This window comes from Pogoniulus pusillus, chromosome 13 (assembly GCF_015220805.1).
Source record: "Pogoniulus pusillus isolate bPogPus1 chromosome 13, bPogPus1.pri, whole genome shotgun sequence".
Lineage (NCBI taxonomy): Eukaryota > Metazoa > Chordata > Aves > Piciformes > Lybiidae > Pogoniulus > Pogoniulus pusillus.
The window spans coordinates 17,332,842-17,347,202 of record NC_087276.1 but is presented as its reverse complement, the minus strand read 5'-3'; the positions used below and the strand labels follow the sequence as shown (position 1 = coordinate 17,347,202).

General features: G+C 64.3%; 2 protein-coding genes across 3 annotated transcripts; both read right to left on the bottom strand.

Annotated features, from left to right (window-relative positions):
• Positions 1-587: 587 nt before the first annotated feature.
• On the bottom strand, positions 588-5,550 carry STUB1 (STIP1 homology and U-box containing protein 1). Its single transcript, XM_064153220.1, has 7 exons — positions 5,261-5,550; positions 4,016-4,214; positions 3,070-3,235; positions 2,810-2,900; positions 2,077-2,133; positions 1,669-1,785; positions 588-1,404 (listed from the first exon to the last, which is right to left on the bottom strand). Exons 1-7 carry the CDS (start codon positions 5,444-5,446, stop codon positions 1,279-1,281), a joined length of 942 nt encoding a protein of 313 aa, XP_064009290.1. The 5' UTR covers positions 5,447-5,550; the 3' UTR covers positions 588-1,278.
• A 1,366-nt stretch (positions 5,551-6,916) lies between these two features.
• On the bottom strand, positions 6,917-13,872 carry RHBDL1 (rhomboid like 1). 2 transcript variants are annotated; one of them, XM_064153219.1, is made up of 8 exons: positions 13,655-13,872; positions 10,817-10,948; positions 10,335-10,559; positions 9,834-9,982; positions 9,619-9,731; positions 9,278-9,378; positions 8,405-8,465; positions 6,917-8,070 (listed from the first exon to the last, which is right to left on the bottom strand). In XM_064153219.1, the coding sequence occupies exons 1-8, from the start codon at positions 13,691-13,693 to the stop codon at positions 7,799-7,801; spliced, it is 1,092 nt and encodes a 363-aa protein (XP_064009289.1). In that variant the 5' UTR covers positions 13,694-13,872; the 3' UTR covers positions 6,917-7,798. The 2 variants fall into 2 exon arrangements, with proteins under 2 accessions (XP_064009289.1, XP_064009288.1); XM_064153218.1 differs by having other exon boundaries at positions 10,790-10,948; positions 13,655-13,871.
• Between the last annotated feature and the right edge of the window lie 489 nt (positions 13,873-14,361).

Genomic DNA, 14,361 nt, shown 5'->3' with positions numbered 1-14,361 from the left:
AGCCCTGGGTCCAATCCTGACTTCTCCAGCTGAGAAGTGAATTGCTGGACAGAGTCCAGGGGAGGCTGCAAAGCTTCTGAGGGGCCTGGAGCAGCTCTGGGAGGAGCAAAGGCTGAGAGCACTGGGGCTGAGAGCCTGCAGAAGAGCAGCCCCAGAGGACATCTGAGCAATGCTCAGCAAGAGCTAAAGGAGCTGTGGAGGGCAAGAGGCTGCGGGCAGACTCTTGCCAGTGGTGCCCAGGAGGTTGCAGCTGAGCAGGAGAAAGTTGTTTGTTGTGAGGGTGCTGAAGGCCTGGAGCAGGCTGCCCAGAGAGGCTGTGGAGAGCTTCCAAGGCCAGCTGGGCACTATGCTCCTGGGCAAGCTCTGTGGGTGCCCTGCTTTGGCAGGGAGTTGCACTGGATGATCTCCAGAGGCCCCTTCCAGCCCTCACCATGCTGGGATGCTGTGGGTGGGGGCAGAAATGCTCCCAGGCCATGCAGGCAGGATGGGTAGCAGCAGAGGGCCAGAGAGTCCTGCTGCTGCTCGTGGGCCCAGGGCCATTCCCAAGCCTGCCTGGTACCAAGCTCAGCACCATGAACCACTCCAGCTCGCTTTTTTCCCCCATTTATTGCTGAATTTTTCATTTTTCTCTCTCATTTTTTGGCAAACTCCCAGGAGAGGCTCAGAAGCCAGGCAGGCTGTGCCCCAGGTGGTCGTTCACAAGGAACCACAGCCCTGGTGGGCAAGGAGCCAGCCCCTTCCAGCCCTGGGAGCAGCTGTTTCCCAGGAAAAGCTGGAGAGGAGCTGGAATCTTACTGGTTTCCCAGCTCGCCAAGTGGCGGTTTATGGGAAGGGGAGAGCCAACCTCGGCCAGGCAGGAGGTGGTAGGAGGCTGTGCCAATGTACATGGAGAGGGACCCATCCCAGCAAGCTCCTCCCAGTCCCTCTTGGGGGACTGTCAGCTGCCACAGCCAGAGGACCCTGCAGTGTGGGGGATGAAGGTGATGGCATGACCTTCCGGGCTGCCATGCTGAGCCAGCTTCTGCCAACCACCTGCCAGGTCTTCCTTCGAGCGCTGCAGTCTGTGAGGAGCTGCTGGAGAGGGCAACCCGGGGAGCCCCTGTGCCCACCCAGCTACTGCTGGGGCTCCTCGGGGAGAGGAGATGGTGATGTGGCCTCACCCCAGTACTGCCGCCAGGTCTGCAGGCAGCTGGAGCAGAGGGGGAGCAAGTAAGGCACGGTGCCAGCCCCGTGCCAGCCGGCCGTGCCGCTGCAGCCGAGGGGGCCAGCGCTGCCCCCTCAGTAATCCTCCACCCAGCCGTTCTCTGAGATGAAGGCATCGATCACCTCCTTCATGGCCAAGTTGGGGATGAGCTGGTCCTGGGTCAGGGGACTCCGTGTCACGGGGTCAAAGTGACCCACGCGCTGCAGGGGAGGAACCGGTTAGTCACCTGCCCGGGGCACGGGCGGCACCCTGCCCACATCCGGCAGGGCAGCCTGGCTCCCCGGCACCGGCCGGCAGCGGTGCAAAGCAGGAAGGAAGAAGAGCACCCACCCCAACCCCCGGGAAGCTGCTTGCCAGCAGGCTGACAGCAGATCGAGGCACAAAGCCTCTGCCAACAGCCACCTGGGCAGGTACCCAAGACCAAACTCACAGGCAGCTGCCCTCACACCCAGGAAAGGTCCTACCTGGAGATGCTCCTCAATGTCCTTCCTGTCGTAGGTGATGCCACTGGGCGTGATGCAGGGCTCCCGCATCAGCTCGAAGCTGATCTTGCCACACAGGTAGTCAGGGATGTCTCGCTTCTGGTGCCAGAGAGAAAGCAGAGCTGGGGACTGGGGGGCAGGAGGGGCTGGGGGGCAGGAGGGGATGGCTGCGGCCAGCACCAAAACAAAGCCCAAGAGCAGTGTGGATGGTTTTCAAGACGTGGTTAATGGCTGTGGTGGTCCTAGGGAAATGGTTGGACTTGACCTTAGAGGACTTCTCCAACCTAACCAACTCTGGTGCTGGCTCAAGGGGGGACAGGGTCCATGGCAGAGGTGGTAGCAGGGAGCAGCACTGGTTCCTGCTGGCAGCAGCCACTGGCACACACTCACCTTCCTCTTCTCATCCACTTGGGAGAAGAGCTCATCCATGTCTGCCAGATACTTGTCCTGGAAGAGAAGGCCTTGGGGTGAGGGGATCCTGGCATCCAGAGGGTGTACCCTGAAGCCTCCCACTCCTGGGAGCTGTGGCAGGCAGAGAGGAGGTGGCAGATCCTTGGTGGCCTCTCTGTGAAACAGCCTCCAGGTAGCCCCAGGCCAAAGCACAGGGCAGAAATGATCCAACTTAAAATAACCTTCCTCCTGGCACTATTCTTATCTCAGGATTAATCCTCTGTGCCAGGCCAGGACCCAGAGCTGCTCATGGCCCTCAGAGAACAACAGGCACAGCAGCTGAGGAAGCACAACCAGGTGGCACTTCTGCTGCGGGGGACAGGAGTGGACAGGCAGGGACAGCGACCACGGGGCAGGGGGCACAAAAGCTCTCAACTTGTCCCAGGCCACAGAAAGAAGACTGAGAAGCTGTGTTCTGCCCTGGGGCCTCCTGGCTGCCACCTGCAGCACCTGGCAGAGCACGGGGAAGGTGGTCTAGCTCCTCTGCCAGGGGATGAGGATGGGAGGAGGAAGGCCTGGTTCATCTGCCAGGGGATGAGGATGGGAGGAGGAAGGCCTGGTTCATCTGCCAGGGGATGAGGATGGGAGGAGGAAGGCCAGGTTCATCTGCCAGGGGATGAGGATGGCAGGAGGAAGGCCAGGTTGGGTGAGCAGCCCTGCTGCTCCTGCTCACGTGTTTGGCCTCGATGCTGGCCAGTTGAACGCGGCTCCGGCTCTCGTCTGCGCTCTCCTCCTGCTGTGCCTTCCGGCACTCAGCCAGCTCCCTAGGGCAGAGTGGGGAGGTCACAGGAGCTGGCAGGACACCACCCACCCCCTGCCTGCCCGCCGCAGGGCTCTGCCTGCACCTCCTGCACCACACACAGAGCTGCAACGGCTTTACGGCACTGCAAAAAAGCCTCTGCAGGTGGCAGCAGCCCCGCCGTGGCCTGGTACCTCTCCTTCTCTGCCATGATCAGCCTGGTCAGGTAGGAGTGCAGCTCATTCTCCTGGTTGATCCTCTTCTCCTCGATGCTGTTCCAGCGTTTCTTCTTGGCGATGCGCAGCGCGCTGGGAATGTCATCCCCGAAGTTCAGCCTCTGCTCCTTGGCCAGGTTGTAGGCTGGGGGAGAGAACAGGCAGCCTGGACCTACACCTGGGCCAGGGCAACCCCAAGCACCAATCCAGGCTGGGTGAAGAGTGGCTGCTGTGTGCTGGCTGCAGCCAGAGCAGGGAGAGCAGCAGCACAGGGAGGGGATTCTGCCCCTCTGCTCTGCTCAGACCTCACCTGCAGCACTGCCTCCAGCTCTGGGGAACCCAGAACAAGAAGGACTTGGAGCTGCTAGAGAGGGTCCAGAGGAGGCCACAAAGATGACTAGAGGGCTGAAGAAGCTCTGCTGTGGGGACAGGCTGGGAGGGTTGGGGCTGTTCAGCTCCAGGAAGACCTCAGATCAGCCTTCAGGACCTGAAGGGGCTGTAGGAGAGCTGGGGAGGGACTTGGGACAAGGGCTGGAAGTACCAGGATGAGGGACAGCTTTGAGCTGGGAGAGGGGAGACTGAGAGTGGGGAGAAGGAAGAAATTCTCTGTGGTGAGGGTGGGGAGAGACTGGCACAGGCTGCCCAGGGAGATTGTGGATAACAGAATCCACACAGATGTGATCACAGTCTGTGACTCTGTGACCTACAGCCTCCCAAGGTGTTTAGTGCCAGTCCGGATGAGGCCTTGAGCAACCTGGGCTAGTGGGAGGTGTCCCTGCCCATGGCAGGGGGTTGGCACTGTATGATCCTGAAGCTCCCTTCCAACCCAACCCAGTCTAGGATTTATGATCTCAGAGCCAGCACCGGCCCCGTTCCTGGCGGATGGAGGGGTGGGGATGCCAACACTGGCACCCTGCCCCCTCACCTCTCTGCAGGTTGGCGATGGCCTCGTCATAGTTCTCCATCTCCATCTGGCACTGGCCCAGGAAGAAGTGAGCCTTCACCGACTGCCCGTCCAGCTCCAGGGCTCGCTTGCAGTCGGCCAGTGCCTTGTCGTGCTGCTGCATCTTCAGGTAGCAGAGGGCACGGTTGGTGTAGTAGACAGCCACCAAGGGGTTGCGGTTCTGCAAGGCGACACCCGAGCTGTGGCTGGGCACGGCAGCCGCCCGCTGCCCACCACGGGCTGGCAGGGACAGGGAAGGCTGGCAGCAAGGCGACTGGGTGAGCTGCCTGCGCGACGTCGGCGGCCTGGGCAGAGCCAGCAGTGCCCGCTCGGGCTGGCACCCTGTGGGGAGCTGCCAGGAGCACTGGGGGCAAGCTGGGGATGGTTCCCATGAAGCAATCCGTGTCAGACCTCCAGAGCAGGGGACAAGATGCCCTGGTACCAGGGCTGGAGCCCTGGGATCAATGGGGAACAGGATGGGGACAGACCCCATGGGGCAGCTTGTGTCGCACCCCTAGAGAGGGGACAGAGCTCTTGGCGCCAGGCAATGGAGCCCCTCCATGCCAGGGTGGGTCTGCATTGCCAAGCCCAGACTGGGTATGTGACTGGGGGAGGGACAGGCTCAAGCAGAGAGTCCAGTTCAAAGCCTGCTGGTAGGGCAGGCCTGACTGGAGGCTGTCCAAGCCCAGGGTGGCAACCAGCTCTAAGCCAAGCCAAGGGGAAGTAGTCCAGGTCGAAGCTGGGCAGGCCATGCCCAGGCAGGGCATACAGGTCGGAGGATGGGGGTCTAGCCAAAAGTGTGCTGTCCTGGGAGAGTCCAGCACCAGAGGCAGGTGTCCAGGCCGCGGGCAGTGGGGCTTGTCCCAGGGGTGGACCAAAGTCTGGCAGTGGGTCCAGGCCCGGGGCTGAAGGTTAAGGCTAGGAGGTTTCGACCCCGGAGGGCGCCCAGACCAGCCCCGGGAAATTCTGTCCCGGGGAAGGCCTGGCCAGAGACATGGGTGAGCGTCAAGGGTCCCGTCCCGGGAAGACCTAGGCCAGGCCAGACCCATGGGGTGTACTGTCCCGTGGGGATCCAGGCCAGGGTCAGGCCGGGGTGAGGCCCAGGGAGGGGTCCCGTCCCAGGGAGCGCCAGGCGAGGCAGGGCGGGGGGGGGAGGGGGACGTGTCCCATCTCCGAGGGTTCCCTCCCGGTGGTCCCGTCTCGGGGTGAGGACGCCCCCGGACTCACGATAGCACGTCCGTAGCAAGCGGCGGCCTCGGGGTACTTGCGGCCGCCGAAGAGCCGATTGCCCTGCTCCTTGTGCTCCTGCGCGCTGTGGCTCTTCTCGGGGCTACCGCCCCCTGCACCTCCACCGCCCGGCCCCGCCGCTCCAGGCCCCGCCGCGCCACCTTCCCGTTCCTCTTTCCCCTTCATGGCACCACCCGGCCCGGCCTGGCCTGGCCCGCTGGGGCCGGCGGCTCCGCTGCCTCCAGCCGCGCACTGCGACAGCCACTACCCCCCAGCGCCGCGCCGCTTCCGGGGCCGGGCCGCTGCGGGGCGGGGCAGGGCTGCTGGGGGCGGGGCCAGGCTGCTGCGGGGCGGGGCCGGGCCGCTGCGGGGCGGGGCTGGCAGCGCGCCGGGGGAGGGGATGCAGGGGGACCGGGGCTGAAATGCGGGGGCGGAGCCTGTGGTTGGTGGGCGGGGAAGGCGGAGCCAATGAGAGGAGGTGTGTGTTGTTTGGGGCGTGGTCAGCGCGGAGGCATGTCCTGACAGGCGGACGGGTCCGGGGTGCGGCGAGACGGAGTCTTTCATTGGTGGATGGGGATGATGGATGGTCAGGGATTGGCCAATAGGTGGGTGCGGATTGCGATTGTGATTGGTGGTAGTGCCCTGAGGGGCGGGTCCAGGAGGAGGGGGCGGGATACGGGTAAAGGCTGGGTTGGGGGTTTGGGTGCGTGGACTTGGGGTGCTGGAGGGGCGGAAGGAGGGTTTGGGGGGCATGAAAGGGGTGCTGGGTGGGGGGGTGTGGGGATATGGAGTGAGTCTGGGGTTTGATGGGAGGGGGTGTGCAGAAGGGTGGGGGAGGGTAAATGAGGGAAGTGGGAGTAGAAGGACGTAGGGGAGGGGAGTCTGGGGGCGCGGGGGGAGTGGAGCTGGGTGGGGTGCAGGGGTACAAGGGAAGTCTGGGGTTGGTGGGGGCTGCAGAGGGGTAAGAGAGGGTGAATGCAGGGGGGTGCAGGAGGGGTAAGGGATGCAGAGGAGTGTGAGGGTTGATGGGAGAGCGTTCGGAGGGGACTGGGTTGGGAGGTTGGACTGAAGAGGATTTTGGGGTGCAGAAGAGGTGGGGGTTCTGAATGGGGAGTCTGGATGGAAGGGTATATGGTACAGGGAAGGTCTGGAGTGTGATGGGGTGGGGGGCTGTAGAAGAGTGGGAAAGGGTGGTCGGAGAGGTTAGACTGGAAGGGAGGCCGTGGGGAGGTACGGAGGGATGCACTGTACAACGAAACGGGGGGGCTGGAGGGGCGTACGGAGTGGGGGAGGGGCGGTGCGTCCTGGATTGGGGGGAGGAGTGAATTGGGTGCAGAGAGAAGGGATGCAGAGCTGGGTGGGGGGTGTCGTTTGGCTGCCTGCAGCCGGAGGGAGCGATGCGCCGGAGCATGTGTGTTCCCAGACACACGCAGCCCCCCACCCTCCTATCGCACCCCCGCTCCCACCCCCCTGCGCCCACCCCCGCCCCCGGGGCTGTTTCACGCATCCCAGAGTCTTCTGCTCCAGTAAATCCCATTCCTGGCTGCCCACCCCCCGGCCCTGTGCCCACCCTCATTGAGCCAGCAGGGCTGGGCTTGCAGGGATGGGAGGGGGGGAGCGGTGCCAGGGGTGCCCCCCTCAGAAACACAGGCTCGGTCAGTGTGCAAAATATTTATTTATACTCCAAAAAGGTCGGGGGGGGGGGGGGACGGAGACAGGGTAGGGAGGTCGGAGCGGGGTTGGGTTTCTACCCACACCCCCCCCGTACGCCCCCACTCCCGGGCAAGCCCCCGCTGTGGGGAGGGCAGCAAAGCGAGGGGAGGGGAAACAGGGGTGGGCAAGGGGGAGGGGGGGGGCGGGAGGCGGGGGGGGGAGGGTCTGCTGCCATGAGTTGTGCCAGTCTCAGCTCAGCCTCTGGGCTCTCCCCAGCCTCTCCCTCGCTCTGTTTTTATTGTTTTTTTCTCTTTTATTTATATTTATTTTGGCATAGAAAAATAAAATCCTCCTCTTTTGGCACCAGTCCGGCGGCTCAAAGTGCAGGTCCTTAGGGGGAGAGGGGCTACGAGTCACACACCTCCCCACACCTCCCCCCTCCCTCAACCCCCCCACCCCGCAAAGGGGGCTAGAAGAAGCAAGCAGAGGGGTGTCTGTGTCCCCCCAAATTCTCCCCTCCGCCCCCTCCCCCGCTTGTGTCCTTCCCGAGGGAGCACAGCGGAGCTGAAGCATCCTTTGGGGAGGGGGCACAGCGGAGTGAGGAGAGAGGATGGCGGGGGGGAGGGGGAAGGGGGGATGCAGCCCATGGTGGGGGTAAGGGCGGGGGGGAGGGGGGAGCCCAACGCGCTCGCTAGCACCGAGGGGGCAGGCAAGGGCAAGGGCGGGTGGCCTGTCCCCATGTCACACGCGTGGGGGGACCTCCCTCTCCCCTCCCCAACATCCTCACACACACCCCTAAAAAAAAGCGATGGAACCGAACCAAAAAAAACAACCCAAAGGTTGGGGTGCCAGGGCGTGGGGGGGTGGGGGTGGGCAGCAGGTGGGTTACGGAGGGGGAGGGATCTGTGCCCCCAACAGGTCGTAGGCGAAGATGTTCCAGAAGACGGCGAAGAGAAGGAAGGTGCCGTAGGAGAGCAGCAGCACCCACCAGCCGCACTGCTCCTGCAGGCTCTCCTCGTAGCTCCGCAGGATGGTCAGGCCCATGCTGATGCCCACGATGGCACCTGCCAAGTGCGCCATGAAACTGGGCTGGGGGCCCGAGGCTGGCAGCGGCGGCGAGAAACGGAGCCAGACGGCACGCCCCACCTCTGAGCTCACTGCAAAACAGTGCCAAGAGGGGCTCAGCACCCCTGCGCCCGCCCAAAGTGGGCACCTCGAGTGCAGCGGGGCACGGGCGGGTACTCACAGCACACCAGCGCCAGCAGCCACCCCTGCGCCCACCCAAAGTGGGCACCTCGAGTGCAGCGGGGCACGGGCGGGTACTCACAGCACACCAGCGCCAGCAGCCACCCCTGCGCCCACCCAAAGTGGGCACCTCGAGTGCAGCGGGGCACGGGCGGGTACTCACAGCACACCAGCGCCAGCACCCACCCCTTCGCCCACCCAAAGTGGGCACCTCCAGCACAAGGGGGGGCACGGATGGGTACTCACTGCACACCAGCGCCAGCACCATCCTCAGCAGCTTGTAAGGGCAGCGCATCCCAGCCCAGTTCTGCGTGTGCAGGGACAGATGGGTAGATGGCACCAGTGATGCCCTGGCACTGGGGAGGGGGCTGGCACCAGGGCCTTCCAGCATGCCCCAGAGAAGCTGTGCCCTGGCCCATGGAGCACTCCTATCCCTCTGCTCCTCACCACCTACACCAACCCCATGATGCCACCCAGGGTGCCCACCTGATGATGCCGATCTAAAACATCCTCCACCCAGTGTTGCACCATGCTGCCCACCCCATGATGCCAACCTAAAATATTCCCCACCCAGTGTCACACCATGCTGCCCACCCACACTCATCCCATGATGCTGCCCAATGTGCTCCCCACTGTGATGGTGCCCACCTCATGATGTCAACCCGAGGCATTCCTCACCCAATGCCACACCCACTGCCCAGCTCATGATGCCACATAGGATGCTCCCCACTGTGACGATGCCCACCCCAGGATACAACACTAAAACATTCTCTACCCAGTGTCACACCACACTGCCCATCCCATGGTGCCACCCAAAGAGCTCCCTTTACATTACAATGATGCCCACCCCACAATGTCTCCCCTCAATGTCACACCAATGCTGCCCACTGACCTCCCCACCCCATGGTGCCACCCGAAGTGCTAACCCTTGAGATGATGCCCACCCCATGATGTCACCCCAAAACATCCACCCCCTCAGTGTCACACCATGCTACCCACCCTTCAATGCCACTAAATACCACCCATCCCACGTCACTCTCCCCATGGTCCCATTGTGGTGCCCACCCTCCCACCTGTCCCATGTCCCAAATGATGCCCCCAATGATGCCAGGTGCTGACCATGACGACGTTGGCAAGATGAGCTGAGCAGAGGGCGTAGACCCCCCCTGAACCCCCGACCAGGGGTGCCCGCATGTCCGTGATGGAGACGGTGAGGGAGCCTGAGGGCATGGGCAGGGCTCAGGGCAGGGTTCATTAATCACCAATCACACTCAATAATTCATTAGGAGATGCCACATCCCCATCCCCACCATGGCATGGGCAGGACCAGAGCGGGCAGTGAGTAAAGCTCTGCATCCCCCCTCAAGCCCAGGGCGCATCTCCCTGTGCCCTCCCTGGGCCTGGTGCTGGGAGCTGATGGGGACACCCTGCACCCCCTTACCAGCCTGGCATGCACCCACCTGCCAGGACGCCAGCCAGGTAGAGGAAGCTGATGCGCAGGATGCCATGTACCATCTCCAGGGGCACCCCAATCATCAGCTGCAGGAGGGCGTTGAACCCCAGCTGCTCCAGCCTGCCCGGGTACAGGAGGGGACAGCAGGTGGCTCTGGACAGTAGCACACCCCATACACCCCCATCCGCCCAGGGTGGCACCCGTGCCCCAGCAAGGACCTACCCCACGTGCATGAACATGTAGGTGAGGAAGCGCCAGGCGCGTGCCCGGTGCCCAGGGTGGTAGACGAGAGGGCTCTTCATGTACTCAGGGTGGTAGGTCTGCAGCACCCACTTGTTCAGCCGGGCACCGTAGCACAGGAACACGATGATCTGTGCCAAGGCCATGGCTGTCACCTCCAGCACCAACAGAAGCCTGCTGGCGCTGTGCCTCTGTCCTGGAGCAGCCTGACCTGGCACCTTCACCCGGGTCTGAATGCTCCGTGGCCACCAGGACACCACCACTGGTGCTGGGTCTGAGCTGCCCGTGGCCACCAGGGTGTCACCACTGGGGTCACGTGCCCTCTGCTCTGGGTATGGGCACAGGGACATCACAACCAGGGTCACCCATCCCTTCACCCAAGGTCTCTACCCCGCTGCGGGCGCCAGGACATCACAACCAGGGTCACCAAGCGCACCAGGGAGGCTGCAGCCAGGAGCAGGCTGGGCGGCAGCGGCTGGGTACCTGGGTGAGGGTGACGGCTGCCATGAAGACGGGCGGGGGGCATGCGCGGTGCTGGTAGAAGTACCAGCGCCTGTCCATCTCGCAGGGCAGGATCTCGTAGGCTACGTAGCGCACGAAGCGTTTGTAGATGCCCAGGCCGGTCTCGTCCAGCAGCACGTCCCGGGGCAGGGCACGCTGCCCGTTGGCGATGGCACGCTTGAAGCTGCTCGAACGTTTGCTGCTGATCTGCGGAGAGAGGCCGTGCCCGCGGGGACCGCAGGGGCAGCTTGGGCCGCCCCCTGCCCGTCACCGCCGTCTCCACCACCCCACGGAGGTGCCATCGTCTCGCTGGCATCCCACCGATATCTGCCCTGCGCCCTCCTCCCCCACCCCCTCACCACTGGGCACCTCCCAGTGCCCACCCCGGGCTGGCACCTGGCCGCTCGACCCCCTCCCCGCAGCCCCCCGGCACTGACCAGGTCTACCAGCTCCTGATAGCAGACCTGCCCCTCATCGTTGCCCTGTGCCAGGGCCACCAGCATGTCCAGTTTGGCGGGGTCCAGGGGCAGCTCATGGCTGTGTACGAGGCTGGCAAAGGTCTCCACCCCGATGAAGCCGGTGTTCTCAGGATCCAGCTGTGGGGCATGGCACAGGCAGTCACCGCGGTGCCAGGGCTGCAGCTCCCTGATCGGCCAGGGAGGCCTTCTGGTGCCCGTCACCCTGGCACTATCATGTGGCACTCCATGCCACCGGCCCTGCCTCTGCAAGAGGGGCTACAACTTGCACTTACCCTGTGCCCCACATCATGTGGGTGCCCTGTGCTGTGCCATGTAATTGCCCTGTGCAACATAGGTGCCTCATGCTACACAGGTGCCCTGTGCTGTGTGGGTGCTTTGTGTCATGCAGGTTCCATGCAGGTGTCATGGGTCACACAGGTGCCCTGTACCCATGTGGCTGCTCTGTGTTATGCAGATGTCCTGTGCTGTGCAGGTGCCACACACCATGTGGATGCCCTGTGCCACATGTGTGCCTCATGTCACATGGGTACCCCTTGCCATGCAAGTGCTCTGTGCCACACAGATGCTCCAAGCCATGTGGGTGCCTCATGCCATGCATGTGCCCTGTGCCATGAGGGTATCCCATGCATGGAGGTGCCCTAAAACACGCAGATGCCTCAAGTCACACTCCATGCCATAGAAGTGCCCTAGTTATCCCATGCCATGTGGGTGTGCCATGCAGGTGCCCCATGACATAGAAGTGCCACAAGCCACATGAGCACCCTACACCACAGCTATGCCCAGGGCCATGTGGTTACCCCACGCCATGTGGATACACTATGCCATGCAGGTGGCATGCAGGTGCCCCATGTGATGCCAGTGTCCCCATCTGCCTGTGGCACAGCCAACACTCTCCCACTCAGTTATTTCTCTCCACCAGGAGCCTGCCAGCCAGGAAGCCACAAAGCTAAACACACACGCAGCCCTGGCACCAGCCTCTTCCTCCTCCTCTTCCTCCTGCACACCTTCACCACCATGCTCCCCTGTGCCCGGGCACCTTGCACCACCCTCGGGGCCCACAGCACTGCCTGGGCACCCTGAGCCCTCTGGGCATCACACACCATAGGGCACTCAGCACCGTGGGATACCCAGAGTGGTCCCTCTCATAGAGGCAAAGAGCTCAGGGTGGCACAAGGAGGCTGGGGACAGGGAAAGGGCATGGGTGGCAGGAGCACAGCTGCAAGGTGCCTGGCATCCTGCGCCCCACAGCAGCGCTCCACAGATCGCGTTGGGATCTGCTCCTTTATTCCCTAGAGCTGGAAACAGCAGAAACAGCCTCGCGGGACGGGCAGCAGGGGGTGGGCTGGGGGCACGGCCCTGTACCCTCACCCTGCTGTGCCCCCTGCTCCCAGGCCAAAGACTCTTTCCCAAGGTGGGGTCTGGTTGCCCAGAGCCTCTGTCTCTGCAGGGTGGGATAGGGGATGCTGAGTGAGATGTGGGGTGCAGGGTGGGATGTGGGGTGCAGGATGTGGGGTGAAGGGTGGGATGTGGTGTGCAGGATGCAGGGTGCAGAGTGGGATGCGAGATGTGGAGTGCAGGGTGGGAAGTGGGGTGCGGGCTGCAGGCTGTGGGGTGCGGGCTGCAGGCTGTGGGGTGCAGGCTGTGGGCTGTGGGGTGCAAAGTGTAGGGTGCAGGCAGCTCTTTGCATCCCCATAGTGGCCACCAGCACACGGGAGTAGACCTAGATACTGGGGTGCAGCAGCACTCCAGTGCCCCCCCATCTCTCTTGCCCCCCACAGGTGCCACGTGTGTGTCACGCCGGGAGCTGGCACACACTGTCCCCACTTGGCCGGTCCCCAGAGAGCCCCTCCTGAAGCGGCCACGAAGCCTCTCCCTCCTCTCAGGATGCAGCTCCCCCTACTCCAACCCCACTGACTCCTTCTAGTCCCCCTCGAGGGGGGCTCCATCCTCAGGCCCTCAGCCCCTCGGCCCCGCTGTGCTCCGCTCATGCCAGGAGGGGGCTGAGCCCCCGCACCCGGGAGTGGGGTGACACAGGGGACAGCACCGCAAAACCCAGGCTGGGGAGGCCGGGGGCACTCGGCCAAGGTCACGGAGCCAGGCGGAGGGGAGGGCGGGGGGGGGGCTGTGAAGATTCCTGACCCCCCAAAAACTCCCTCCCCATGACCAGGGCAGAGCTTCCAGCTCGGCCGCGGGGTTTGGCGATGGGATGGGGATCAGGCAACCGGGCACCGGGGGCAGGGACGGGGCACAGCGGGCGGTAACGCCCCGGGAGGGGGAGCCTGATCCTGCCCAGGGAGCGGAGCCCCCGGCACTGCGCAGCCTTGCTGCTCCGCGGCCTGATCCTGCAATCAGGTCACGGGGGCTGGACGCAGCCCCCCGCCAAAGCCAGCATCGCCGGGGGCTTGGGGCTGGACACCGAGCCCCACGGCAGCCCCCCGGGGGCTCATCTCGCACCTAGGGTTCAGCACCTTCCGTCCTTGAGGGTGCAGCCGGGGAGGGGGAGCGCTGGGGGTGAGGAGGAGGCCACAAGTGAGCTGAGCTGCGCGGCCTCAGCGGCGTGACCGGAGGCACGGATACCCCACACACGCAGTCGCCCAGGGCAGTGCTGTGAAGCACCGGGTGGGATGCCGAGCGGGGGGTACCGGGGGATGCTCAGCAGGGGGCAGCGGGCGCGGTACCCGCCGTGGACTGGCAGCTCTGCCCGCTGCGCGGCAGCCGTGCCCGGTGCTTGCCAACATCACCACCCCCCAATCCAATACACTCCGGTTAGCGATGCCCGGTAGCCGGTGGCCCCTCCCGGAGATGACCCCGCGCCGCTCTCACCTGCTCCTGGATGAGCTGGAGCAGGGAGCTCCTGTCCATGCACCCGGCGGGCGGTGGGCTCCGCCGCTCACCCGCGCCCGGGGCCGGCGAACCGGGCAGGGGAGCGGCGCGGGCGGCGGGGGCGGCGGGAGGGGGGGTGACTCTCCCCGCCAGCCCCGCGTTGCGGCGGGTCCGGGAGAGAGTGGCGAGAAGCGGCGGCGCCGGGAGCCGCCGATGGCAGCGGGGCGGCGGCGGCGGCGGCGGCGGGGGCGGGAGCGGAGCCGAACGGAGCCGCCCCCGCCGCAGCGCACGGCGCAGCGCTTCCCGCTTCCCCCCTCCACCCCAACCAACATCACCGGGGAACTGAGACCCGCCCCGCCGGCAGTCCCGAGCCCCGAGATACGGCACAGCGGGGACTGGTACCGGGCACCGGCAGCTTGGGGTGGCACCTGCATTCCAGTATGGTACCCGCATCACAGTACTGGTACCTGCATCCCTGTACTGGTACTCACAGCCAGAACGGTTCCTGCATCCCTGTACTGGTACTCACAGCCAGAATGGTTCCTGCATCCCTGTACTGGTACGCACAGCCAGAATGGTTCCTGCATCCCTGTGCTGGTGCACACATCCCAGAACAGTACCCACATTCCAGTACTTGTACCACATCCCAGTATGGCACCTGCACCCCAGTACAGGTAGACACATCCCAGTGTGTTTCCTGCACCCCA